At 73.5% G+C, this 22,537-nt stretch overlaps 2 protein-coding genes across 15 annotated transcripts; one reads left to right on the top strand and one right to left on the bottom strand.

Annotated features, from left to right (window-relative positions):
• The first annotated feature begins 610 nt into the window (after window positions 1-610).
• On the top strand, window positions 611-13,244 carry RAB34 (RAB34, member RAS oncogene family). Of its 10 annotated transcripts, XM_075904508.2 has the most exons (11): window positions 628-835; window positions 3,299-3,442; window positions 3,765-3,856; window positions 6,555-6,620; window positions 6,946-7,047; window positions 8,481-8,545; window positions 10,103-10,154; window positions 11,649-11,730; window positions 11,939-12,029; window positions 12,331-12,438; window positions 12,720-12,919. In XM_075904508.2, the coding sequence occupies exons 1-11, from the start codon at window positions 638-640 to the stop codon at window positions 12,785-12,787; spliced, it is 1,068 nt and encodes a 355-aa protein (XP_075760623.2). In that variant the 5' UTR covers window positions 628-637; the 3' UTR covers window positions 12,788-12,919. The 10 variants fall into 10 exon arrangements, with proteins under 10 accessions (XP_089628312.1, XP_089628313.1, XP_089628315.1 ...); XM_089772189.1 differs by lacking the exon at window positions 12,331-12,438 and having other exon boundaries at window positions 618-835; XM_089772185.1 differs by lacking the exon at window positions 8,481-8,545 and having other exon boundaries at window positions 623-835; window positions 12,720-13,244.
• On the bottom strand, window positions 13,155-21,481 carry LOC142819221 (uncharacterized). 5 transcript variants are annotated; one of them, XM_089772196.1, is made up of 6 exons: window positions 21,337-21,481; window positions 18,763-18,888; window positions 18,265-18,358; window positions 17,981-18,127; window positions 15,022-15,117; window positions 13,155-13,740 (listed from the first exon to the last, which is right to left on the bottom strand). In XM_089772196.1, exons 2-6 carry the CDS (start codon window positions 18,883-18,885, stop codon window positions 13,583-13,585), a joined length of 618 nt encoding a protein of 205 aa, XP_089628322.1. In that variant the 5' UTR covers window positions 18,886-18,888; window positions 21,337-21,481; the 3' UTR covers window positions 13,155-13,582. The 5 variants fall into 5 exon arrangements, with proteins under 5 accessions (XP_089628322.1, XP_089628323.1, XP_089628320.1 ...); XM_089772197.1 differs by lacking the exon at window positions 21,337-21,481 and adding an exon at window positions 21,167-21,323 and having other exon boundaries at window positions 18,265-18,349; XM_089772194.1 differs by lacking the exon at window positions 21,337-21,481 and adding an exon at window positions 21,167-21,321.
• Between the last annotated feature and the right edge of the window lie 1,056 nt (window positions 21,482-22,537).

Genomic DNA, 22,537 nt, shown 5'->3' on the forward strand with positions numbered 1-22,537 from the left:
TTGATTGTATCACTTTGGTATATATGGTCGTGCCAATTTTCTTCCACATATTGATCTGAGGAAGTGGGTCTGGCCCACGAAAGCTCCTCACCTAATAAACCATCTTGTTAGTCTTTAAAGTGCTGTATAGCCCTGGCTTTTGTTTCATTTTTAAGCAGTTATCAGTCTCTGAGAGGCCCTTCCCTCTTATCCCATGACAGCTCACTTGGCTTGAGAGGCACCTGGTCTAAGGCTTTTGGAAAGTCCAAGTAAACTGTATCCACTGGCTCACCCTTGTCCATATATTTTTCACACCCTTCAAGAATTCTAATAGACTGGTGAGGCAGGATTTCCCCTTACATCTATGAGGCAGGATAGGCCCATTATGCGCCAAGAGGCCACTGTGCAGTACAAGACTCGGGTTTGTCCCTCTTCTGCCAGGAGAGAGCAGCATTTTGCACCAAGACTCAATAATGATCATGTCACCCATTTCCGGGCAGAATCAGGCCCACCCTGGCGTTCCCTCAACTCTGGCTCCTGCCTGAACAGGACGCTGTCATGCCTCCTTCGCAGGAACAGACCGGCCCCTTCCTCCGGCCTTGGGCTCGGCACGCCCACAGCCAGCAGTGCGGGTGCCAGAAGCATCCTGTGCAGTAGGATGGAGGCGAGGGGAGAGGGGCTTGGTTTGCCGGCAGAGGGATGGGAGAGAGGCCAGGCCATGGGCCAGGAGCCGCCGGGGGCACAGAGCCAACCATTCCATCGGAGCTCTTCCTCCCCTTTTTGGCCAGGCCAGTGGAACGCTGCCAGGGTGAAGCTGCCCCCCTTGCCACCCATGTGGAGGCTGGGCCCAGCCAAGGTGAGGTGCGCCCAGCACCCAGCACCCTCTCTGGAGCTGCCAGATGTGCCAGGCTGGTCCCAAAGCCGGGCAGCTTCCAGATGCCCGTCTGGGGGCTCCGGGGTGAGGCTGGGGGCCGGCATGGGCCGGGGGGCTGTGGCCCCTGGGGAGCAGCACTGGCCCTGCCTTCCCACCCCAGCCGGGGCAGCTCCCCCCCCCCGTGCAGGGCTGCCCAGCCGGGCCTGCCTGGCGCCTCCCCCCAGCACCGCCTCTACCCTCTTGTGCCGCGCCGCCCCCGGCCACGCTGGCCGCTCCGGGGCGGGAGCCGCTGGGCCGGGATGCCCGGCCGGAGCCCCGGGGCGGGCCCGGTGTCACGGGGGCGGATGCTCTGCGGGGGGCTCAGCCCGCCCCCACCCCCCCCCCGCTCCTCCGGAGCCTCGGCCTGTGAGTCATTAGCCAGAAGCAGCTGTCGCGGGAAGGAGCCGGGACGGGACGGGGCGGGAGAGCCGCGGGGAAGGTGCGGAGGGGACACGAGCTGGAGCCACAAGCCTGCAAGTGGGGACCCGGGGGGGAGAGCCAGCCCCGCTCCCCGGCATCCCGGGCGAGGCGGGGCGGGGGGCTGCCCGGGCTGCCCTGGATGGGGGAGCGGGGGATGGGAGAGGGGCTGCCCGGAGCTGCCAGAGCCGGGGAGGGAAGAGGGGGCTGCCCGGGATGGGGGCGGGAGGGAGGGCTGCCCGGGCCGGGGGGGGATGGGAGGGGGGCTGCCGGAGGGGAGGGGGCTGCCCAGGATGGGGGGGATGGGAGAGGGGCTGCCCGGGCCGGGGGGATGGGAGAGGGGCTGCCCAGGATGGGAGGGGGGCTGCCCGGGCCGGGGGATGGGAGGGGGGCTGCCGGGGGGAGGGGCTGCCCGGGCCGGGGGGGGATGGGAGAGGGGCTGCCCAGGATGGGAGGAGGGCTGCCCGGGCCGGGGGGATGGGAGGGGGGCTGCCGGAGGGGAGGGGGCTGCCAAGGATGGGGGGGATGGGAGGGGGGCTGCCGGAGGGGAGGGGAGCTGCCGGGGGGAGGGGGCTGCCCGGGGCCGGGGGGGATGGGAGGGGGGCTGCCGGAGGGGAGGGGGCTGCCCGGGCCGGGGGGGGGGGATGGGAGGGGAGCTGCCGGGGGGAGGGGGCTGCCCGGGCCGGGGGGGATGGGAGGGGGGCTGCCGGGGGGAGGGGGCTGCCCGGGCCGGGGGGGATGGGAGGGGGGCTGCCGGGGGGAGGGGCTGCCCGGGCCGGGGGGGATGGGGGGGCTGCCGGGGGGAGGGGCTGCCCGGGCCGGGGGGGATGGGAGGGGGGCTGCCGGGGGAGGGGGCTGCCCGGCCGGGGTGTCTCTGCCCCACGTGCGCCGGCCCCTCTCCCCGGCCCGGCTGCTGCCGGCGCAGCCCCTGGAATTTCCGGGGATCAGGTTACCTGCCCCTCCCCCCGTCTGCCCGCAGCCCGAAGGCGCCGCTGGTGCGGGGGGGGAGGGGAAGGGTCTCTGGACCCCCCCCGCGAGGAGCCCGCCCCTGGCCAGATGCATCCTCCCTGCCCGGAGCCTGGTCCCCGGTGTCAGTGGAGCAGTGCCCGGCCTGGGGCCCTTCCCCAGCTGGGCTAGCCAGGGCCTGGGGGGAGGCTGGGGCCCGGGGTCAGAGCCCCCCAGCAGATCGGGGGTAAGGCGGGGGGAGGGGGCAGCCACAAGAGAAACAAGGAGGCCGAGGGCCGGGAATAGCCATGGCTGTCCAGCGAGCCGCGTGGTCAGTGACCCGCCCTGCCGGCCCAGGGACCCCGCCGGGAGCCACAGGGCCCCACGCAGGCATGGGTCTGGCCAGCCCGGCCCCTGCCCCACGGGGGGCCCATGTGAGATCCCCCAGGTGCCGGCCGGCTGTAAGGCTGGGCCAGGGGGCCCTTCGAAGAGCTGTCGCGTGCCCAGCGCCCTGCGCGGCTGCAGCCTCGTCCCCCTTCCAGCCCAGGGGCCGCTCGAGAGACGACGGGAGCGCAGCTGTCGCCTGCCTGGCTCTGGCACGTCCTTCCCCACGGCTGGACGTCTCCATAGCCTGGCACAGGCAGGCTGGAGCAGGCCAGTGTGGCACCCAGCAGTGTCCCCTGGGCAGCCACCAAGGAGAGATTCGGGGCTGCCCAGCTGGCTGGCAGAGCGCCCACCGCCAGCAGCCTGCTTCTATTGGTGGTGCACGTCACACATGCCTTGGGCACAGAACACAGTTTATTCCGCACATGGGGGTAATAAGGAGAGGGACCATTGGCCCCCAGACAGAGCAGAGCAGCTCATGGCGCGCTGAGTGGCTGCCCATTTGTGTCGACGCGGGGGGCCAGGTGCAGCCACCCTCCAGGCTGGGAGCCAGAGGCAGCTGCCCCTGCTCCACTGTGCGGCGCTCTCCTGGCGGGTGGCCTGGTTGGGCAGAGCAGAGGGTGCAGCCCCCTCTCCCCCCCCCCTGCTCTCTCCCTGCAGGACGCGCCGCCAGCAACGGGGAGGAAACCTCTCTCAACCCTTGGCCGAGTGCGGGTGCCTGGGCGCCCCGGCCGGCTCGGGCTCCACATGATGAGCATGCTGGCCCCCATCCGGAGGGACCGGGTCGTCGCCGACCTGCCGCAGGTGGGCACGCAGGGCTGCAGGGGCCTGGGGGGATCGATACCTGCGGGGGGCCAGGGAGGAAGAGCGTCAGCTCGGGAAGGGCCCAAGCTCGCTGGAGGGGGCCGGATTCTCCCCAGCTTGTCCTGCCGTGCTTGGCTTGGCAGCCAGACTGAGGAGCTGCTGGCGTTTGGCTGCACTCGGCTGCGACTGGAGCAAGGCTGCGTGTGTGGTCCCTCCGCAAGCCGAGTGGCAGTGTGCCCTGGGCTCCCTGTTGGGCCCCTGCTGCTCCAGCCGGGCTCCTGGGGCGCCACTGCCCGCTCACCGGCTGCCTGCTCCCTTCCAGTGCTTTCACAGAGAGGCCGCCCTCCATTCCCGCACCAGCTTCCATCCCCAAGTAACCAGCGCCTGCCAGGAGCAGCGAACAGGGACAGTGGGGTGAGCCGGGCTGGGCATGGGGCAGGAGGGTGAGCCAGGCTGGGCGTGGGGCAGGGGGTGAGCCGGGCTGGGCGTGGGGCAGGGGGGTGAGCCGGGCTGGGCGTGGGGCAGGGGGTGAGCCAGGCTTGGCGTGGGGCAGGGGGTGAGCCGGGCTGGGCGTGGGGCAGGGGGTGAGCCGGGCTGGGCGTGGGGCAGGGGGTGAGCCGGGCTGGGCGTGGGGCAGGGGGCTGAGCCAAGCCAGGCAGGGCAGGGGGCTGAGCCGGGCTGGGCAGGGGGCTGAGCCAGGCTGGGCGTGGGGCAGGGGGCTGAGCCAGGCTGGGCGTGGGGCAGGGGGCTGAGCCAAGCCAGGCAGGGCAGGGGGCTGAGCCGGGCTGGGCGTGGGGCACACAGAACTGCACCCTGGGGTGCACCCAGCCATGTCTCTGGAAGAGCCCTGCATGCCGGAGCATGGCGGGAGCTGACGCCCATTGCAGGAATGCAGGTGGGCAGGGGAGGAGGTGGGATCCTGCCTTGTTCCGGGGCCCCAGTGCCTCTGGAAGGCGCCTCTCAGCTGGGCCAGGTTCCCAGGGCAGACGAGCTCTGGCCCGAGATCTGCCTGGAGCCGGAGCAGGGGCCCTGGGGGCTGCAGGCAGCCCTGCCGCCCGCTGGCTCTCACAGAGGCTCAGCTCGGGCCTGGCGGCTCACGGCTGCTGCCGGGAGGGTGCAGGGAGGTGGGTTCCCAGCAGGAGGCAGGGGGCAGCTGGGCCCAGAGCAGAGCCACCCCCAGGGATGGTGGAATCTGGACGTGCTGCCCCAAGGGACTCGGGGGCTCCGGGCTGCGGCTCAGCACAGCGGTGAGAAGCCCTGGCCCCTGGCCTGATCTGGAGGGCGAATCGCCCCGCCAGCCCCCCAGCATTGCAGGGCTGGGCCCCCGCGACTGGGGTGACTCTGCCACTGCTCGTCCCAGCGCTTGGCCCTGAGGCTCCCAAAAGGCCTTTACAAAGGGCACAGCCTGCACTGGCAGGGGCTGGAGAGACAGAGCAGCGGGTGCAGGTGCCTGGGGGCAGAGCCGTGGGACCGGTGCAGTGTGCCTGGGGGCAGAGCCCTGGGGCGGGTGAGGTGCCTGGGGGCAGGGCCGTAGGGGGTGAGGTGCCTGGGGGCAGGGCCGTGGGGGGTGCAGGTGCCCGGGGGCAGAGCCGTAGGGCGGGTGCAGGTGCCTGGGGGCAGGGCCGTGGGGGGTGAGGTGCCTGGGGGCAGAGCCATGGGGGGTGAGGTGCCTGGGGGCAGAGCCGTGGGGGGTGCAGGTGCCTGGGGGGTGCAGGTGCCTGGGGGCAGAGCCCTGGGCGGGTGAGGTGCCTGGGGGCAGGGCCCTGGGGCGGGTGAGGTGCCTGGGGGCAGAGCCCTGGGCGGGTGAGGTGCCTGGGGGCAGGGCCCTGGGCGGGTGAGGTGCCTGGGGGCAGAGCCCTGGGGCGGGTGAGGTGCCTGGGGGCAGAGCCCTGGGGCGGGTGAGGTGCCTGGGGGCAGGGCCGTGAGGGGTGCAGGTGCCATGGGGCAGAGCCCTGGGCGGGTGAGGTGCCTGGGGGCAGAGCCCTGGGCGGGTGAGGTGCCTGGGGGCAGGGCCTGGGGCGGGTGAGGTGCCTGGGGGCAGGGCCCTGGGGCGGGTGAGGTGCCTGGGGGCAGGGCCGTGAGGGGTGCAGGTGCCATGGGGCAGAGCCCTGGGCGGGTGAGGTGCCTGGGGGCAGAGCCCTGGGGCGGGTGAGGTGCCTGGGGGCAGAGCCCTGGGGCGGGTGAGGTGCCTGGGGGCAGGGCCGTGAGGGGTGCAGGTGCCATGGGGCAGAGCCCTGGGCGGGTGAGGTGCCTGGGGGCAGGGCCGTGAAGGGTGCAGGTGCCATGGGGCAGAGCCCTGGGCGGGTGAGGTGCCTGGGGGCAGAGCCCTGGGCGGGTGAGGTGCCTGGGGGCAGGGCCCTGGGGCGGGTGAGGTGCCTGGGGGCAGAGCCCTGGGCGGGTGAGGTGCCTGGGGGCAGAGCCCTGGGCGGGTGAGGTGCCTGGGGGCAGGGCCCTGGGCGGGTGAGGTGCCTGGGGGCAGGGCCCTGGGGCGGGTGAGGTGCCTGGGGGCAGGGCCGTGAGGGGTGCAGGTGCCATGGGGCAGAGCCCTGGGCGGGTGAGGTGCCTGGGGGCAGGGCCTGGGGCGGGTGAGGTGCCTGGGGGCAGAGCCCTGGGCGGGTGAGGTGCCTGGGGGCAGAGCCCTGGGCGGGTGAGGTGCCTGGGGGCAGGGCCCTGGGGCGGGTGCGGTGCCTGGGGGCAGGGCCCTGGGGCGGGTGAGGTGCCTGGGGGCAGGGCCTGGGGCGGGTGAGGTGCCTGGGGAGAGGGGAGGAGATTCCGGTTGCGCAGGGGTCTGTAGTTGCCAGCAGTGCAGGGCGGGTCGCTCCCAGAGTCCCTGAGCAGATGGAGCCTGCCTGGGTGTCCGAGGTTACCAGGAGACGGCCGCGCCGGCAATTAATCACTGGCTGATTAGTGGGGCGCCCACAGCTGCCCGGGGCCGCGGCACGCCTTCCTGCGGGTGGTGCACCTTGCGCACGCCCGCTGGGTGAGACGTTTATTCCGCACACGGGTGCGGAAAGGAGCCGGAGCAGGGCCCGTGAGCCCCAGGCAGGGGATGCTGCGGGCCCTGGCGGGGTGGGACGGGCGAACAGCTCATGTGCCCGGCTCTCTCCGCCAGGTTTAAGATTTCCAAGATCATCGTGGTGGGAGACCTGTCAGTGGGCAAGACCTGCCTGATCAACAGGTGGGTGGAGCCGGCTGGGGGCTGCGCTGCCGGGCCCAGGAGGGGCTGGGGGGCAGGAGCAGCCTGGGCCAGGAGACGTGGGCCAAGGGGCTACGGGGAGTCGCCTCGTGCCCAAGGCCGTTCCCGGCTGGCGGTGGGGTGTCCCCTGGCCAGGCTGAGCGCCGGAGCGGGGGCGGGGCGGGCGCTGGGCGCGTCAGCGTCCCGGGAGACCCCCGTGGGCCCCCCGCTTCTTTGTGTCCACTGCCCCCCCCGAGGGGGCTCCCTGGCTCGAGCCCCAGGGCCTGGCCTGTCGGGGGGGCTGCTCGGTGACCCGCCCCCCTCGCAGGTTCTGCAAGGACACGTTCGACAAGAACTACAAGGCGACCATCGGGGTGGACTTCGAGATGGAGCGTTTCGAGGTGCTGGGCGTCCCCTTCAGCCTGCAGCTGTGAGTCCCCGGCCCCTCCCAGGTGCCCGGCCTCCCGCCCCCCGCTGGACCCCTGCCCCTCCCCACCCCCATCCGCGCTGCCCCTCCCCCGCTGGAGCGCCGCGCCCTCCCCACCCCCATCCGCGCTGCCCCTCCCCCGCTGGAGCGCCGCGCCCTCCCCACCCTCATCCGCGCTGCCCCTCCCCCGCTAGAGCGCCGCGCCCTCCCCACCCCCATCCGCGCTGCCCCTCCCCCGCTGGAGCGCCACGCCCTCCCCACCCTCATCCGCGCTGCCCCTCCCCCGCTGGAGCGCCGCGCCCTCCCCACCCTCATCCGCGCTGCCCCTCCCCCGCTGGAGTGCCGCGCCCTCCCCACCCTCATCCGCGCTGCCCCTCCCCCGCTGGAGCGCCGCGCCCTCCCCACCCTCATCCGCGCTGCCCCTCCCCCGCTGGAGCGCCGCGCCCTCCCCACCCTCATCCACGCTGCCCCTCCCCCTCTGGAGCGCCGTGCCCTCCCCACCCTCATCCGCGCTGCCCCTCCCCCTCTGGAGCGCCGCGCCCTCCCCCTCCCTCTGGAGCGCTGCCCCACCCCCGCTGGAGCGCCGCGCCCTCCCCACCCTCTGGAGCGCTGCCCCACCCCCGCTGGAGCGCCGCGCCCTCCCCACCCTCATCCGCGCTGCCCCTCCCCCGCTGGAGCACCGCGCCCTCCCCACCCTCATCCGCGCTGCCCCTCCCCCGCTAGAGCGCCGCGCCCTCCCCACCCTCATCCGCGCTGCCCCTCCCCCTCTGGAGCGCCGCGCCCTCCCCACCCTCATCCGCGCTGCCCCTCCCCCGCTAGAGCGCCGCGCCCTCCCCACCCTCATCCGCGCTGCCCCTCCCCCGCTAGAGCGCTGCACCCTCCCCACCCTCATCCGCGCTGCCCCTCCCCCGCTAGAGTGCTGCCCTCCCCCACTGCCTCTCCCCCTGTACCTGCTGCCCCTCCCCCGCTAGACTGCTGTGCCCTCCCTACCCTCTACCGTGCTGCCCCTCCCCTGCTAGAGCGCTGCCCTCCCCCTCTACCCGCTGCCCCTCCCCCTCCCCCACTGGTCCTCCCCCGCTAGACTGCACTGCGCCCTCCCCACCCTCTACCACGCTGCCCCTCCCCCGCTAGAGTGCTGCCCCTCCCCCTCTACCCGCTGCCCCTCCCCCGCTAGAGCACTGTGCCCTCCCCACCCTCTACCGCGCTGCGCTCCCTCTCCCACCAGCGCACTGCCCTCTACCGCCTGCTAACACGCTGCCCCCTCCCACTCTCCTGCCAGTGCGCTGCCGCCCCCTAACGCACTGCCCCCTCCCCCCGCTAACACGCTGCCCCCTCCCCCCTAACGCACTGCCCCCTCCCCCCGCTAACACGCTGCCCCCTCCCACTCTCCTTCCAGTGCGCTGCCCTCCCCCTAACGCACTGCCCGCTCCCCCCAGGTGGGACACAGCTGGCCAGGAGCGATTCAAGTGCATCGCGTCCACCTACTACCGTGGAGCCCAAGGTGAGGCCAGGCCCAGGAGGCTGAGAGCCAGGGGCTTGTACCCTGCCCCTACGCTGTGGCCTGTTGCAACGCCCAGCGCCCCGCTGGCGTCCCCACAGTAACACCCCCCAGACCCCGCCGGCGTCCCCCGGTAACACCCCCAGACCCCACCAGCGTCCCCCGGTAACACCCCCCCAGACCCCGCCGGCGTCCCCCGGTAACACCCCCCAGACCCCGCCAACGTCCCCCGGTAACACCCCCCCCAGACCCCGCCAACGTCCCCACGGTAACACCCCCCCAGACCCCGCCAGCGTCCCCCGGTAACACCCCCCAGACCCCGCCAACGTCCCCCGGTAACACCCCCCCAGACCCCGCCAGCGTCCCCCGGTAACACCCCCCCCAGACCCCGCCAGCGTCCCCACGGTAACACCCCCCCAGACCCCGCCAGCGTCCCCCGGTAACACCCCCCCAGACCCCGCCAGCGTCCCCCGGTAACACCCCCCCAGACCCCGCCAGCGTCCCCACGGTAACACCTCCCAGACCCCGCCAGCGTCCCCACGGTAACACCTCCCAGACCCCCACCAGCGTCCCCACGGTAACACCCCCCAGACCCCGCCAGTGTCCCCCGGTAACACACCCCCAGACCCCGCCAGCGTCCCCACGGTAACACCCCCCAGACCCCGCCAACGTCCCCCAGTAACACCCCCCCAGACCCCGCCAGCGTCCCCCGGTAACACCCCCCAGACCCCCACCAGCGTCCCCACGGTAACACCCCCCAGACCCCGCCAGCGTCCCCCGGTAACACCCCCCAGCGTCCCCCGGTAACACCCCCCCAGACTCCGCCAACGTCCCCCGGTAACACCCCCCCAGATCCCGCCAGCGTCCCCACGGTAACACCCCCCAGACCCCGCCAGCGTCCCCCGGTAACACCCCCCAGCGTCCCCCGGTAACACCCCCCCAGACCCCGCCAACGTCCCCCGGTAACACCCCCCCAGACCCCGCCAGCGTCCCCACGGTAACACCCCCCAGACCCCGCCAGCGTCCCCCGGTAACACCCCCCAGACCCCGCCAGCGTCCCCCGGTAACACCCCACCCGTCCTGCCGGCGTCCCCATGGTAACACCCCCCAGACCCCACCAGCGTCCCCCGGTAACACCCCCCAGACCCCGCCAACGTCCCCCGGTAACACCCCCCCAGACCCCGCCAGCGTCCCCCGGTAACACCCCCCCCAGACCCCGCCGGCGTCCCCCGGTAACACCCCCCCAGACCCCGCCAGAGTCCCCCCGGTAACACCCCCCCAGACCCCGCCAGAGTCCCCTTGGTAACACCCCCCAGACCCCGCCAACGTCCCCCGGTAACACCCCCCAGACCCCGCCAGCGTCCCCCGGTAACACCCCCCCAGATCCCGCCAGCGTCCCCCGGTAACACCCCCCAGCCCCTCCAGCGTCCCCCGGTAACATCCCCCCAGATCCCGCCAGCGTCCCCCGGTAACACCCCCCAGCCCCACCAGCGTCCCCGCCATAGCACCCCCGTGGTCCTGCCACCTCCCGTCTCTCACCTCATCTTGTTCTCTCCCCAGCCATTGTGATTGTGTTCGATGTGAACGACGTGGCATCGCTCGCACACACCAGGTACGGCCACGCCGCCGCGGGCCAGGGGACTGCTGGGGGGCACCACGACAGCAGGCAGGCGGGGCTGGGCCGATGCCGGGGGTAGGGAGGGTGCCACCGGCAGAGCCCAGGGGCCAGGTGGGGAGCAGTGTGTGGAACTGACTCTGACAAGGGGGCGTTCCTAGAGCTCTGCCGGGGGGTGGGGAGGCCCAGGGAGATGGGGAGGCCCAGGAGGGGATGGGGAGGTTGGGGGGATGGGGAGGCCCGGGAGGGATGGGGGGAGGCCCGGTGGGGGATGGGGAGGCCCGGGGGGTGTGGGGAAGCCCCGAGGGGTGGGGAGGCCCGGAGGGGATGGGGGGAGGCCCGGGGGATGGGGGGAGGCCCCGAGGGGTGGGGAGGCCCGGAGGGGATGGGGGGAGGCCTGGGGGGGATGGGGAGGCCCGGGGGGAAGGGGAGGCCCGGAGGGGATGGGGGGAGGCCCGGGGGGATGGGGAGGCCCGAGGGGTGGGGAGGCCCGGAGGGGATGGGGGGAGGCCCGGGGGGATGGGGGGAGGCCCGAGGGGTGGGGAGGCCCGGAGGGGATGGGGGGAGGCCCGGGGGGTGGGGAGGCCCGGAGGGGATGGGGGGAGGCCCGGGGGGGATGGGGAGGCCCGGGGGGAAGGGGAGGCCCGGAGGGGATGGGGGGAGGCCCGGGGGGATGGGGGGAGGCCCCGAGGGGTGGGGAGGCCCGGAGGGGATGGGGGGAGGCCCGGGGGGTGGGGAGGCCCGGAGGGGATGGGGGGAGGCCCGGGGGGGGATGGGGAGGCCCGGGGGGAAGGGGAGGCCCGGAGGGGATGGGGGGAGGCCCGGGGGGATGGGGAGGCCCGGGGGGGGGATGGGGAGGCCGGAGGGGATGGGGGGAGGCCCGGAGGGGATTGGGGGAGGCCCGGGGGGGATGGGGAGGCCCGGGGGGGGATGGGGAGGCCGGAGGGGATGGGGAGGCCCGGGGGGGATGGGGGGAGGCCCGGGGGGATGGGGAGGCCGGAGGGGATGGGGGGAGGCCCGGAGGGGATGGGGAGGCCCGGGGGGGATGGGGAGGCCCAGGAGGGGATGGGGGGAGGCCCGGGGGGATGGGGAGGCCGGAGGGGATGGGGGGAGGCCCGGAGGGGATGGGGGAGGCCCGGGGGGGGATGGGGAGGCCGGAGGGGATGGGGGGAGGCCCGGGGGGGATGGGGAGGCCCGGGGGGATGGGGAGGGCCCGGGGGGGATGGGGGGGAGGCCCGGGGGGGGGATGGGGAGGCCCGGGGGGATGGGGGGAGGCCCGGAGGGGATGGGGGGAGGCCGGAGGGGATGGGGAGGCCCAGCATCTTCGGCCCGTGGTGAGTTATTCAAGGCCCAGGGAGCCCAGGCGGGAAGTCAAGGCGTGGGGGTGGGGTGCAGGCCCAGGGGCGAAGCTGCGCCAGGGGGCCGTTTGCTGCCGTCTCGGGCCCAGGGCCCTGCCTGCCTCCCCGGCTAAGGGCCGCTCTCGCCCGGCAGGCAGTGGCTGGCCGACGCCCTGAAGGAGAACGACCCCTCCAACGTGATCCTCTTCTTGGTGGGCTCGAAGAAGGATCTGAGTGTGAGTGGGGGCCCCCGCCCCGGCCCCTCCCAGCCCAGTGGCGCTCGCTGGGGACAGCCTGGGGCCAACCCACGGCCCGGGGGAGCTTGGTGCAGCCGACTCCCCGGACAGAGCCCTGGGGTCCTTCTCTGCCCTGGAGCTGCCGGCCCCCCGTCTGTCCCGCCAGGGCGGCCCCTGGGCTCCCGCGGTGACCCCCGTCTCCCCGCAGCTGCCGGCGCGGTACAGCCTCATCGAGAGAGACGCCCTCCAGGTGGCCAGGGAGATGCAGGCGGAGTACTGGGCCGTGTCCTCGCTCACCGGTGAGTGCCCCTGCCTGGCTGGTGGGGCCAGCGGGGAGACGGGCCCCTGGCTGCTGCCTCTCTAACCCCCAGGGCTGACGCTTCGCCCCAGATTCCCTGCTGGCATCACTGGGGTCTGACCCCCCCCCCCGCCCCACCGCTGCCCAGGCCACACCTCAACCCCCCTCAGCCCTCTGCCCCACCGTGGCATCGCCCCAGGCATGTCGCTCCTCGGGCAGGCAGGGCCACGCCGCAGCCCGTGCGCCCCGCGTGTGCCCCAGCGCCCGGCCCATCCCGGCCTCAGCGTCCTCTCCCCGGGCAGGCGAGAACGTGCGGGAGTTTTTCTTCCGCGTGGCCTCGCTGACGTTCGAGAGCAGCGTGCTGGCCGAGCTGGAGAAGAGCAGCGCCAGGAAGATCGGGGACGTCGTGCGTGAGTACTGGGGCCGCGAGGGTGCTGGGATCGGCCCCACGGGCGGGGGGAGCGCCGGGCTGGGGGACCATGGAGCAGGGGAGGGGCAGGCTTCCGCCCCACCCTGCCCAACCCCAGGGGGCCCGTGGGGCCGAGAGCAGCCCTGGGCTCTCTGCGGTGGCTCCTCCCTGGGCGCTGAGCTGAGAGTCACAGCCAGCTCCCCCGGTGCCCGCGGGCCAAGGGCTCTGGGCTGCTGAGTGGCTGGGCTCGCTGGCCATCCCGGCACGTTGCTGCTTTCCCAGAGCTCCAGGGCAAGGAGAGCGACCTGTACCTGCCGGCACAGAGGAGCAAAGCCAAGTGCTGCCGCTAGGGGAGGCCGGCCCCGCCCGCCCCGCCACGTGCACCGACCCCTGCGCTACCAAAGAGCTGCTGCCATTTCCGCGGGCAGGTCCCAGACGGCTCCGCACCACGGCTCAGCCAGACCGGCTGGGTGCCAGGCCTGCCCCGCTCCCTGCCCGGACCCGCCTCGGGGCGACGGAGACACCCGGCTGTTCCCTGCGGGCTGGGGCAGAGCCGGGTCCCTGTGCTCCGCCCCCTGGGCTAATGGGGCGACTCGGCCGCTGCGGAGCCCCCGAACGCCAGCTGTGAAGCAGGAGCTGCAGGCTGCGACGTGCCCCCTCCCGCTGCCCCAGAGACCCTGCTGCCTGCAGCCAGAGGGAAGAGACCTCCCAAGCTCGTTCACTATGCAAATCAGTGTGTAATTGGCAGGGGGAGAGGCCTCCCGGCTCTGAGGCTATGTAATAAACCCGATTTTCTACGCTTTCCAAGGCAAGGCAAGGTGCAGCGGCGTGGGCTGGACACAGGGCGCCCCAGGGTGGCACTGGAGGGCATCCCCAGGCCCACGGCAGCGGCTGGGGGGCGTCGGCAGCGGGGGCCGGCAGCCAGCGCTTTGGCCGAGGCAGATCGGGGGAGGCTGGCGCAGGCTTGCAGGCAGGGCGCTGGATTTGCACGCGGGAGGCAGCCGTGCGGAGGGCACTGTGGGGCAGCTGTGCTGAGTGAGCGGCCGGGGGAGGCTGACCCTCTGCGAGGGAACACTGCTGGGGGGCAGGGGCTGGTCAGCCCCAGGGGCCGTGGTCCGAGGTGCGGTGGCAGGCCGGAGGTGGCGCTATGCCTGGCCGGGCGAGGTCCCCGCGTCCTGGAAGGACTCCAGCCAGTGGCTGTTGAACTGGGGCATCAGGTGGTGGGGGACGCAGTGCGAACACTTGTAATGCTCCTGCAGCCACCGGCCGCCCTCGCTGTCCTCGATGCAGACGGCTGCCACACCTGGGGACACAGAGCAGAGCGGGGCTCACGGACAGCCTGCGCCCTCGCCCAGGGACCCCCACGCCGGGCATTATGGGGGCACAGGCCGGATCCTGCCCCAGCAAAGCTGATATTCTGCCGAGGGGCAACACGGCACGAGGCCGCTCCCCCCCCCATTCAGGGCAACACGGCACGAGGCCGCTCCCCCCCCCATTCAGGGCAACACGGCACGAGGCCGCTCCCCCCCTCATTCAGGGCAACACGGCACGAGGCCGCTCCCCCCCCTCATTCAGGGCAACACGGCACGAGGCCGCTCCCCCCCCCATTCAGGGCAACACGGCACGAGGCCGCTCCCCCCCCTCATTCAGGGCAACACGGCACGAGGCCGCTCCCCCCATTCAGGGTAACATGGCACGAGGCAGCACCCGCCTCCCCCCCCCCCCCGTTCAGGGCAACATGGCATGAGGCAGCTCCCCCCCCCATTCAGGGCAACACGGCACGAGGCCGCTCCCCCCATTCAGGGTAACAAGGCACGAGGCCGCTCCCCCCCCCCCCATTCAGGGCAACACGGCACGAGGCCGCTCCCCCCATTCAGGGTAACACGGCACGAGGCCGCTCCCCCCCCCATTCAGGGTAACAAGGCACGAGGCCGCTCCCCCCCCCCATTCAGGGCAACACGGCACGAGGCCGCTTCCCCCCCCCCATTCAGGGTAACACGGCACGAGGCAGCACCTGCCCACCCCCCCCCAAGTTCAGGACAACACGGCACCCACCCATTCAGGGCTACATGGTGCTAGGCTTTGCATCACTACCTCAGTTTCCCCAAGTGGCAAAGGGGGCAATTCCTGTGCTCGGGGGCTGCTGCTGGCTGCTCCTTCCGACGCCCAGGGCCCGGTTCAGCGGAGCCCCTCCTGCCTGGCAAACCCTCCGCCAACGGAGCTCTCCTCCCAGGGCTGGAGCCTGCCGGGTGAATGGCCTCCGCACCACTCCTGGAGCCCCCTGGCCCCCGCTGACAATGGGGCCTCCTGTCCCACCTGCTCATGGGGGGCAGCAGGGCCAGCCTGGGAGTGTCCCGGGGAGCCTTGGGGGGGTCCCTCGCCAGCCGGGAGGTGCCAGACGCCCTGAAGCAGCCCCGGGCCTGGGGGGGGGGCTACCCCCAAGAGTCTGGTAACCAAAGAAGGGGATTCCGGGCAGGGGACGTCCCGCGCTGCTGCCCACGGCCAGCGGTGGCCTTGCCCCGGGGGCTGGCTCCAGGCAGCCCCACAGAGACCCCCGCGCCCCTGCCCCCCACGCTGCACCTACCTGCAACCACGCCCCCCTGCTGCTCCACCAGCTGGACGGCAGCGCGCATGGTGCCCCCCGTCTCCACCCACTGATCCACCAGCAGGACACGCAGACCTGGGGGGCGAGGGCTCCATTAGGGGGCATCTCCCCAGCCCCGCTGGCGCCCTCGTGCCGTTCCTGCCTGGTGCTGCTCGGGCACGCTGCTGAAATGGTGTCCATGGGAGGGGCGGGGGGACCATGGGAGGGCGGGGCGCTGCTGTAACGGTGCCCGTGGGGGGCGGGGCGCTGCTGTAACGGTGCCCGTGGGGGGCAGGGCGCTGCTGTAACGGTGCCCGTGGGGGGCGGGGCGCTGCTGGGAGCTCTGGTACGGGGTACCCAGGCTGCTGGGGCCGTGCTTAGGGAAGCTCCGGGGGGGGTGGGCGGGGGACAATGGGGGGGCACTGAGCCAGGCCCGTGCTGAGGGAAGCTCCAGGGGGGTGGGCGGGGGACAATGGGGGGGCACTGAGCCAGGCCCGTGCTGAGGGAAGCTCCAGGGGGGTGGGCGGGGGACAATGGGGGGCACTGAGCCAGGCCCGTGCTGAGGGAAGCTCCAGGGGGGGTGGGCGGGGGACAATGGGGGGGCACTGAGCCAGGCCCGTGCTTAGGGAAGCTCCGGGGGGGTGGGCGGGGGACAATGGGGGGCACTGAGCCAGGCCCGTGCTGAGGGAAGCTCCGGGGGGGTGGGCGGGGGACAATGGGGGGGCACTGAGCCAGGCCCGTGCTGAGGGAAGCTCCAGGGGGGTGGGCGGGGGACAATGGGGGGCACTGAGCCAGGCCCCTGCTTAGGGAAGCTCCGGGGGGGTGGGCGGGGGACAATGGGGGGGCACTGAGCCAGGCCCGTGCTGAGGGAAGCTCCGGGGGGGTGGGCGGGGGACAATGGGGGGGGCACTGAGCCAGGCCCGTGCTGAGGGAAGCTCCGGGGGGGTGGGCGGGGGACAATGGGGGGGCACTGAGCCAGGCCCGTGCTTAGGGAAGCTCCAGGGGGGGGGGGGGGGGGGGGGGGGGGGGGGGGTAGGCGGGGGACAATGGGGGGGGGCACTGAGCCAGGCCCGTGCTGAGGGAAGCTCCAGGGGGGGTGGGCGGGGGACAATGGGGGGCACTGAGCCAGGCCCGTGCTGAGGGAAGCTCCAGGGGGGGTGGGCGGGGGACAATGGGGGGGCACTGAGCCAGGCCCGTGCTGAGGGAAGCTCCAGGGGGGGTGGGCGGGGGACAATGGGGGGGCACTGAGCCAGGCCCATGCTTAGGGAAGCTCCGGGGGGGTGGGAGGGGGACAATGGGGGGCACTGAGCCAGGCCCGTGCTGAGGGAAGCTCCGGGGGGGTGGGCGGGGGACAATGGGGGGGCACTGAGCCAGGCCCGTGCTGAGGGAAGCTCCGGGGGGGTGGGCGGGGGACAATGGGGGGGCACTGAGCCAGGCCCGTGCTCAGGGAAGCTCCGGGGGGGTGGGCGGGGGACAATGGGGGGGCACTGAGCCAGGCCCGTGCTCAGGGAAGCTCCGGGGGGGTGGGCGGGGGACGATGGGGGGGCACTGAGCCAGGCCCGTGCTCAGGGAAGCTCCGGGGGGGTGGGCGGGGGACAATGGGGGGGCACTGAGCCAGGCCCGTGCTTAGGGAAGCTCCGGGGGGGTGGGCGGGGGACAATGGGGGGGCACTGAGCCAGGCCCGTGCTCAGGGAAGCTCCGGGGGGGTGGGCGGGGGATAATGGGGGGGCACTGAGCCAGGCCCGTGCTGAGGGAAGCTCCAGGGGGGTGGGCGGGGGACAATGGGGGGGCACTGAGCCAGGCCCGTGCTGAGGGAAGCTCCAGGGGGGGTGGGCGGGGGACAATGGGGGGCACTGAGCCAGGCCCGTGCTGAGGGAAGCTCCAGGGGGGGTGGGCGGGGGACAATGGGGGGGCACTGAGCCAGGCCCGTGCTTAGGGAAGCTCCGGGGGGGTGGGCGGGGGACAATGGGGGGCACTGAGCCAGGCCCGTGCTGAGGGAAGCTCCAGGGGGGTGGGCGGGGGACAATGGGGGGGCACTGAGCCAGGCCCGTGCTGAGGGAAGCTCCAGGGGGGTGGGCGGGGGACAATGGGGGGCACTGAGCCAGGCCCGTGCTTAGGGAAGCTCCGGGGGGGTGGGCGGGGGACAATGGGGGGGCACTGAGCCAGGCCCGTGCTGAGGGAAGCTCCGGGGGGGTGGGCGGGGGACAATGGGGGGGCACTGAGCCAGGCCCGTGCTGAGGGAAGCTCCGGGGGGGTGGGCGGGGGACAATGGGGGGGGCACTGAGCCAGGCCCGTGCTTAGGGAAGCTCCAGGGGGCGTAGGCGGGGGACAATGGGGGGGGGCACTGAGCCAGGCCCGTGCTCAGGGAAGCTCCGGGGGGGTGGGCGGGGGACAATGGGGGGGCACTGAGCCAGGCCCGTGCTGAGGGAAGCTCCAGGGGGGTGGGCGGGGGACAATGGGGGGGCACTGAGCCAGGCCCGTGCTGAGGGAAGCTCCAGGGGGGGTGGGCGGGGGACAATGGGGGGCACTGAGCCAGGCCCGTGCTGAGGGAAGCTCCAGGGGGGGTGGGCGGGGGACAATGGGGGGGCACTGAGCCAGGCCCGTGCTGAGGGAAGCTCCAGGGGGGTGGGCGGGGGACAATGGGGGGGCACTGAGCCAGGCCCGTGCTGAGGGAAGCTCCAGGGGGGGTGGGCGGGGGACAATGGGGGGGCACTGAGCCAGGCCCGTGCTGAGGGAAGCTCCGGGGGGGTGGGCGGGGGACAATGGGGGGGCACTGAGCCAGGCCCGTGCTGAGGGAAGCTCCAGGGGGGTGGGCGGGGGACAATGGGGGGGCACTGAGCCAGGCCCGTGCTGAGGGAAGCTCCAGGGGGGGTGGGCGGGGGACAATGGGGGGCACTGAGCCAGGCCCGTGCTGAGGGAAGCTCCAGGGGGGGCAGGGGCGGCGAGCCGGGCCCCTCACCTGGCTGGATGGCGTCTGTCCTCATCTCCATGAGCTTGCGGCGGGCGGAGTAGTCGGTGTAGGGCTGCGAGCGGGTCTCCACGCACAGGTGCCCGGCTTTGCGGATGGCCAGGAAGCCCTTCTGCAGGGTGTTGGCGATGGCGGCGCCTGGCGCGAGGGCAGGCAGAGGCGTGAGCGGCCCCACACCCTGGGCGGCTGGGCTCAGGCCGGGGGGCAGTCAGCCAGTCAGCCAGAGCCCAGCCCCGTGTCCCCGCGCCCCAGCTCACCCCCAGGGCGGCGGGTACCTAGGATGAAGCCCATGGCGTCGATTCCAGCGACGAGGTCGATGGCGTCGTGGTGGAAGGGCTGGAGCAGGTCGGCGATGCAGTCCTGCAGGCCCTGGGGAGAGGCCCAGCCTGGTGACTGCTGCCCCCGGCCGGAGCAGAGCCCTGCTCAGGCGTCACTCCCCCAAGCCAGGGCAGCTGGACAGGGCCCTGCCATGCCCTCGCCACGGCCCTGAGGCCTCTGCTCCCCTTGCCAGCATGTGGCAGCGTCCGGGCCAGGCCGTGGCGCTGGGCTCCGGCGGCCCCTTCGCTTCTGCTCGGGGCAGCCGGCTCCCAGGACTGCCGGTGTCCTCCTCCCTCACTGGCCCGTGGGACACTGGTGCCACGGCAGGCCTGCCCACACGTGCAGCAATCGCCGTGGGGCTCAGCTAGGGCAGGGTGCCCTCCAGGCTCTCCTCACGCTGGATCCCCCCCAAGGGACGCCCATGGGCCCAGAATCCTTCCGGCCGGGGGGCATACCTGCCAGTGGCAGTACAGCCTGGAGGGGTCCAGCCAAGCATAACTGGGGCCCTTGGCATTGGGGGCCATGAGCGCTAAGTACCAGCCCCGCTCTCGTCTGGCGGGCACACGCCACAGGTCCATGAACTGCGGGAAGAAGAGCCGGCCCTGAGTGCCCTGGCACGGCGGGCCCAGCGCCCCAGGGGAGAGGCTCACCGGGCCCGGCGCCGGCCTCCCAGCAAGGCAGCTCGCTGCAGTGCAGTGCCCTGGGTGTGGGGAGCTGGGGGCCCCCAGCCCCCCCAACCCTCAGCAGCCCCCCAGCAGGACAGGAGCCGGGAGGAGCCACGCTGGGGCTGAGCTGGCTCCTGGCAGGAAGCCTGGAGCAGAATCCAGCTGCTCTGTGTCCTGGCTGGGCTGCTCCGAGATCCAGCCCAGCGTAGGCTCGATGCAGGCCTAGGACAGGCCGACAGCCCTAGCGCCCTTGGGGGAGGGGTTCACAGGCCCCTGAGCCCCCCAGACTGGTTTTCGTCTGCTTCCTCCATGCTCCCCCACACTCCAACTGCCCCTTCTCAAAGCCACAGAACACCCATCCCCCCAGGGAGCACCCCCCTTCCTCTCTAATCCCCCTCCCCGGCCAGGTGAGACTCCCCTTGGGCAGCGCTTACAGACACCGGCCAGTAGGGGTCACCCACAGCCCACGCAGCCACCAGTGACTGCCCCACAGAGTGGACTCAGGGCTACAGGAGTGTTCAGCCCCCCCCACCTACGTCTCACAACCCACCGCCGCCCAGAGCCCGCGAGCGGCCCCACGGCGACACCCGACGCTGCCCAGCGCCCGCGAGCGGCCCCACGGCGACACCCACCGCCGCCCAGCGCCCGCGAGCGGCCCCACGGCGACACCCGACGCTGCCCAGCGCCCGCGAGCGGCCCCACGGCGACACCCGACGCTGCCCAGCGCCCGCGAGCGGCCCCACGGCGACACCCGACGCTGCCCAGCGCCCGCGAGCGGCCCCACGGCGACACCCGATGCTGCCCAGCACTCGCGAAGAGCCCCACGGCGACACCGGACGGCGCCCAGCGCCCGCGAGCGGCCCCACGGCGACACCCGACGCCGGCCAGCGCCCGCGAGCGGCCCCACGGCGACACCTGACGCTGCCCAGAACTCGCGAACAGCCCCACGGCGACACCCGACGGCGCACAGCGCCCGCGAGCGGCCCCACAGCGACACTGGACGGCGCCCAGCGCCCGCGAGCAGCCCTACGGCGACACCCAACGGCGCCCAGCGCTCGCGAGCGGCCCCCACGGCGACACCCGACGGCGCCCAGCGCTCGCGAGTGGCCCCACGGTGACACCCAACGGCGCCCAGCGCTCGCGAGCGGCCCCACGGCGACACCCGACGGCGCCCGCGAGCGGCCCCACGGCGACACCCGACGGCGCCCAGCGCTGCCACCCAGCGCCCGCGAGCGGCCCCACGGCGACACCCAACGGTGCCCAGCGCTCGCGAGCGGCCTCACGGCGACACCCGACGGCGCCCGCGAGCGGCCCCACGGCGACACCCGACGGCGCCCAGCGCTCGCGAGCGGCCCCACGGCGACACCCGACGGCGCCCAGCGCTCGCGAGCGGCCCCACGGCGACACCCGACGGCGCCCAGCGCTCGCGAGCGGCCCCACGGCGACACCCGACGGCGCCCAGCGCTCGCGAGCGGCCCCACGGCGACACCCGACGGCGCCCAGCGCTCACGAGCGGCCCCACGGCGACACCCGACGGCGCCCAGCGCTCGCGAGCGGCCCCACAGCGACACCCAACGGTGCCCAGCGCTCGCGAACGGCCCCACGGCGACACCCGACGGCGCCCAGCGCTCTCGAGCGGCCCCACGGCGACACCCAACGGTGCCCAGCGCTCGCGAACGGCCCCACGGCGACACCCGACGGCGCCCGCGAGCGGCCCCATGGCGACACCCAACGGTGCCCAGCGCTCGCGAACGGCCCCACGGCGACACCCAACGGTGCCCAGCGCTCGCGAGCGGCCCCACGGTAACAATCCTGCATGTTGGGGCACATGCAAAGCTCCGCAAGGAGGCAGCTTTCATGTTCAAGTTTCCTGCTGGTTAGCACAAGGAAGGTGGAGTCAGGCAGGGAGGGTCCCCCTTCCCCTTCCCCTTCCCCTTCCCCTCCCCTTCCCATTCCCCTTCCCCTCCCCTTCCCCTCCCTGCTGTCCCCCCCACTGTCCCCCTCCTGCTGTCCCCGCTATCCATGCAGTGCGGCAGGGTCCCTGGAGGTAGCTGTGCTGCAGCCCTGTGCCTGGGGCCAGCCGTACCCACCCTCCACGCCTGCCGTGGCCGCTGCCTCTCCCCTCCCGCTCGCAGTCCCACGCAGGAGCCCAGGCAATGCCCCCGCGCGGGGGCCACGCTGGCCTGGTACTCGCCTGGTCTCTGCTGCAGCCCGTCCCAGCGCCCGCAGGCCTCAGCCACGTCCCAGGCCAGCCAAAGTGCAGCTGGACGTGAGTGAAGCTCCTATCACAGACAGCGACAGCTGGAGAAGCTCAGCCCCTCGCTGGCCGGGGCCCAAGACCCCTGAGCTCACAGAGCAGCTCACCTCCGCCTCCGGCAAGCCTGGGGCCCAGGGCCCGCGGGAAGGGGGAGGCCACCAAAGGGAAGGGCCTGGCAAGCCCCCAGTGGGAGGGGCAGCCCTGCTCCTGGGCACGCCTCGCCAGCCCTGTGGGGAGCTCCCGGGCCCCTGCCGGCTCCCAGCTGCTGTGCTCCCGCAGGGGCAGGCCCGGCTCCTGGCAGGTGGAGCCGGCCCCCTGCTCGAGCCTGAGTGAGCTACTCACCCTCCGGCATCCCCGCCGCTCCCCCGACGCCGCACACGGCTGCTTCTCCCGCGGCCCCGGCCAGGTCAGCCCCCAAGGCCAGTGGGGTCGCCCGGTTCCATGGGGCTCCTCCCCTGCCGTGTGCTGGCCAGTTCGCTGCCGTGGCGCAGGTGGTGAGCCGCGAGAGCAGGCACATCTCCCCGGCTCCGGCGCCTGGCTGGGCTGGGCTTGGGCGTGGAGCCCCGTGGCCCTCCTGGGAGGCGTCCTCGCTTAGCTGCAGTGACAGGCGGCCCCGTGGCTCTCGGAGCCAGGGCCTGACTCCCCGGAGCCTCCCGCACGCTGGGGCAGGCCTAGAGACGCGCTGATGAGGGGCAGGGCACCTCCCGTGGGCCCCTGCAGAGACGCCCAGTGACACTCCGGGCTGGCGGGGCCCTGACCCTGTAGGCCCAGCCCCACGGAGCCACGCTGCCCCACGGAGCCACGCAGCCCCACGGAGCGCCTGGGGCCTCCTCGTGCCCAGCTTCCAGGTGGAGCCCAGAGCGGCACCCTTGGGAGTCAGGGTGCTTGAGCCCAGCCAGCCCCACCCCTCCGGTTCTCCCCAGAGGCGAGCCCGGCGCCTGGCGTGAGGGTGGGGCAGGGCCCAGGCTTTGAAGGGTTTGCGCTGGCACAGAGGAGCCGCCTGTGCAAGGGCTGGGCCGGGGGCCTGGCGGCCGGACACTGGCAGGGCGCTCCCCGGCAATTTCACCTGCACAGCACGGCTGGGGGCCTGAGCTCAGGGTGGGGCAGGGCCCGGCTGGCGCGCTGCATTGGCAGGGCTTGTGCGAAGGTAGCGCAGCCCCTGCCGGCTCAGCCCCCAGCCCTACCCAGCAGCCACCTGGGCGGCCATAGAGCCTGGCCCTGACGCCCATGCTGGCTCGCTGGCCCCACACCCTCTACGGCCGTGGGGAGCAGTGGGCCAGCGGACGGAGGCCCCAGAGCCAGGAAAGC

This window comes from Pelodiscus sinensis, chromosome 21 (genome assembly GCF_052426305.1).
Source record: "Pelodiscus sinensis isolate ZL-2025 chromosome 21, ASM5242630v1, whole genome shotgun sequence".
Lineage (NCBI taxonomy): Eukaryota > Metazoa > Chordata > Testudines > Trionychidae > Pelodiscus > Pelodiscus sinensis.

Excerpts from the sequence above, each read along its gene's own strand:
- LOC142819221 (XM_089772196.1), bottom strand. The coding sequence starts at position 18,885 with ATGGACCTGTGGCGTGTGCCCGCCAGACGAGAGCGGGGCTGGTACTTA. Across the intron at positions 18,128-18,264 it reads CGCCATGGGCTTCATCCTAG|GCGCCGCCATCGCCAACACC; the intron begins GTACCCGCCGCC and ends CCCTCGCGCCAG. Across the intron at positions 13,741-15,021 it reads GCAGGGGGGCGTGGTTGCAG|GTGTGGCAGCCGTCTGCATC; the intron begins GTAGGTGCAGCG and ends CTGTGTCCCCAG.
- RAB34 (XM_089772185.1), top strand. The coding sequence starts at position 638 with ATGGAGGCGAGGGGAGAGGGGCTTGGTTTGCCGGCAGAGGGATGGGAG. Across the intron at positions 3,857-6,554 it reads CAGCGAACAGGGACAGTGGG|GTTTAAGATTTCCAAGATCA; the intron begins GTGAGCCGGGCT and ends TCTCTCCGCCAG. Across the intron at positions 6,621-6,945 it reads AAGACCTGCCTGATCAACAG|GTTCTGCAAGGACACGTTCG; the intron begins GTGGGTGGAGCC and ends CCCCCCTCGCAG.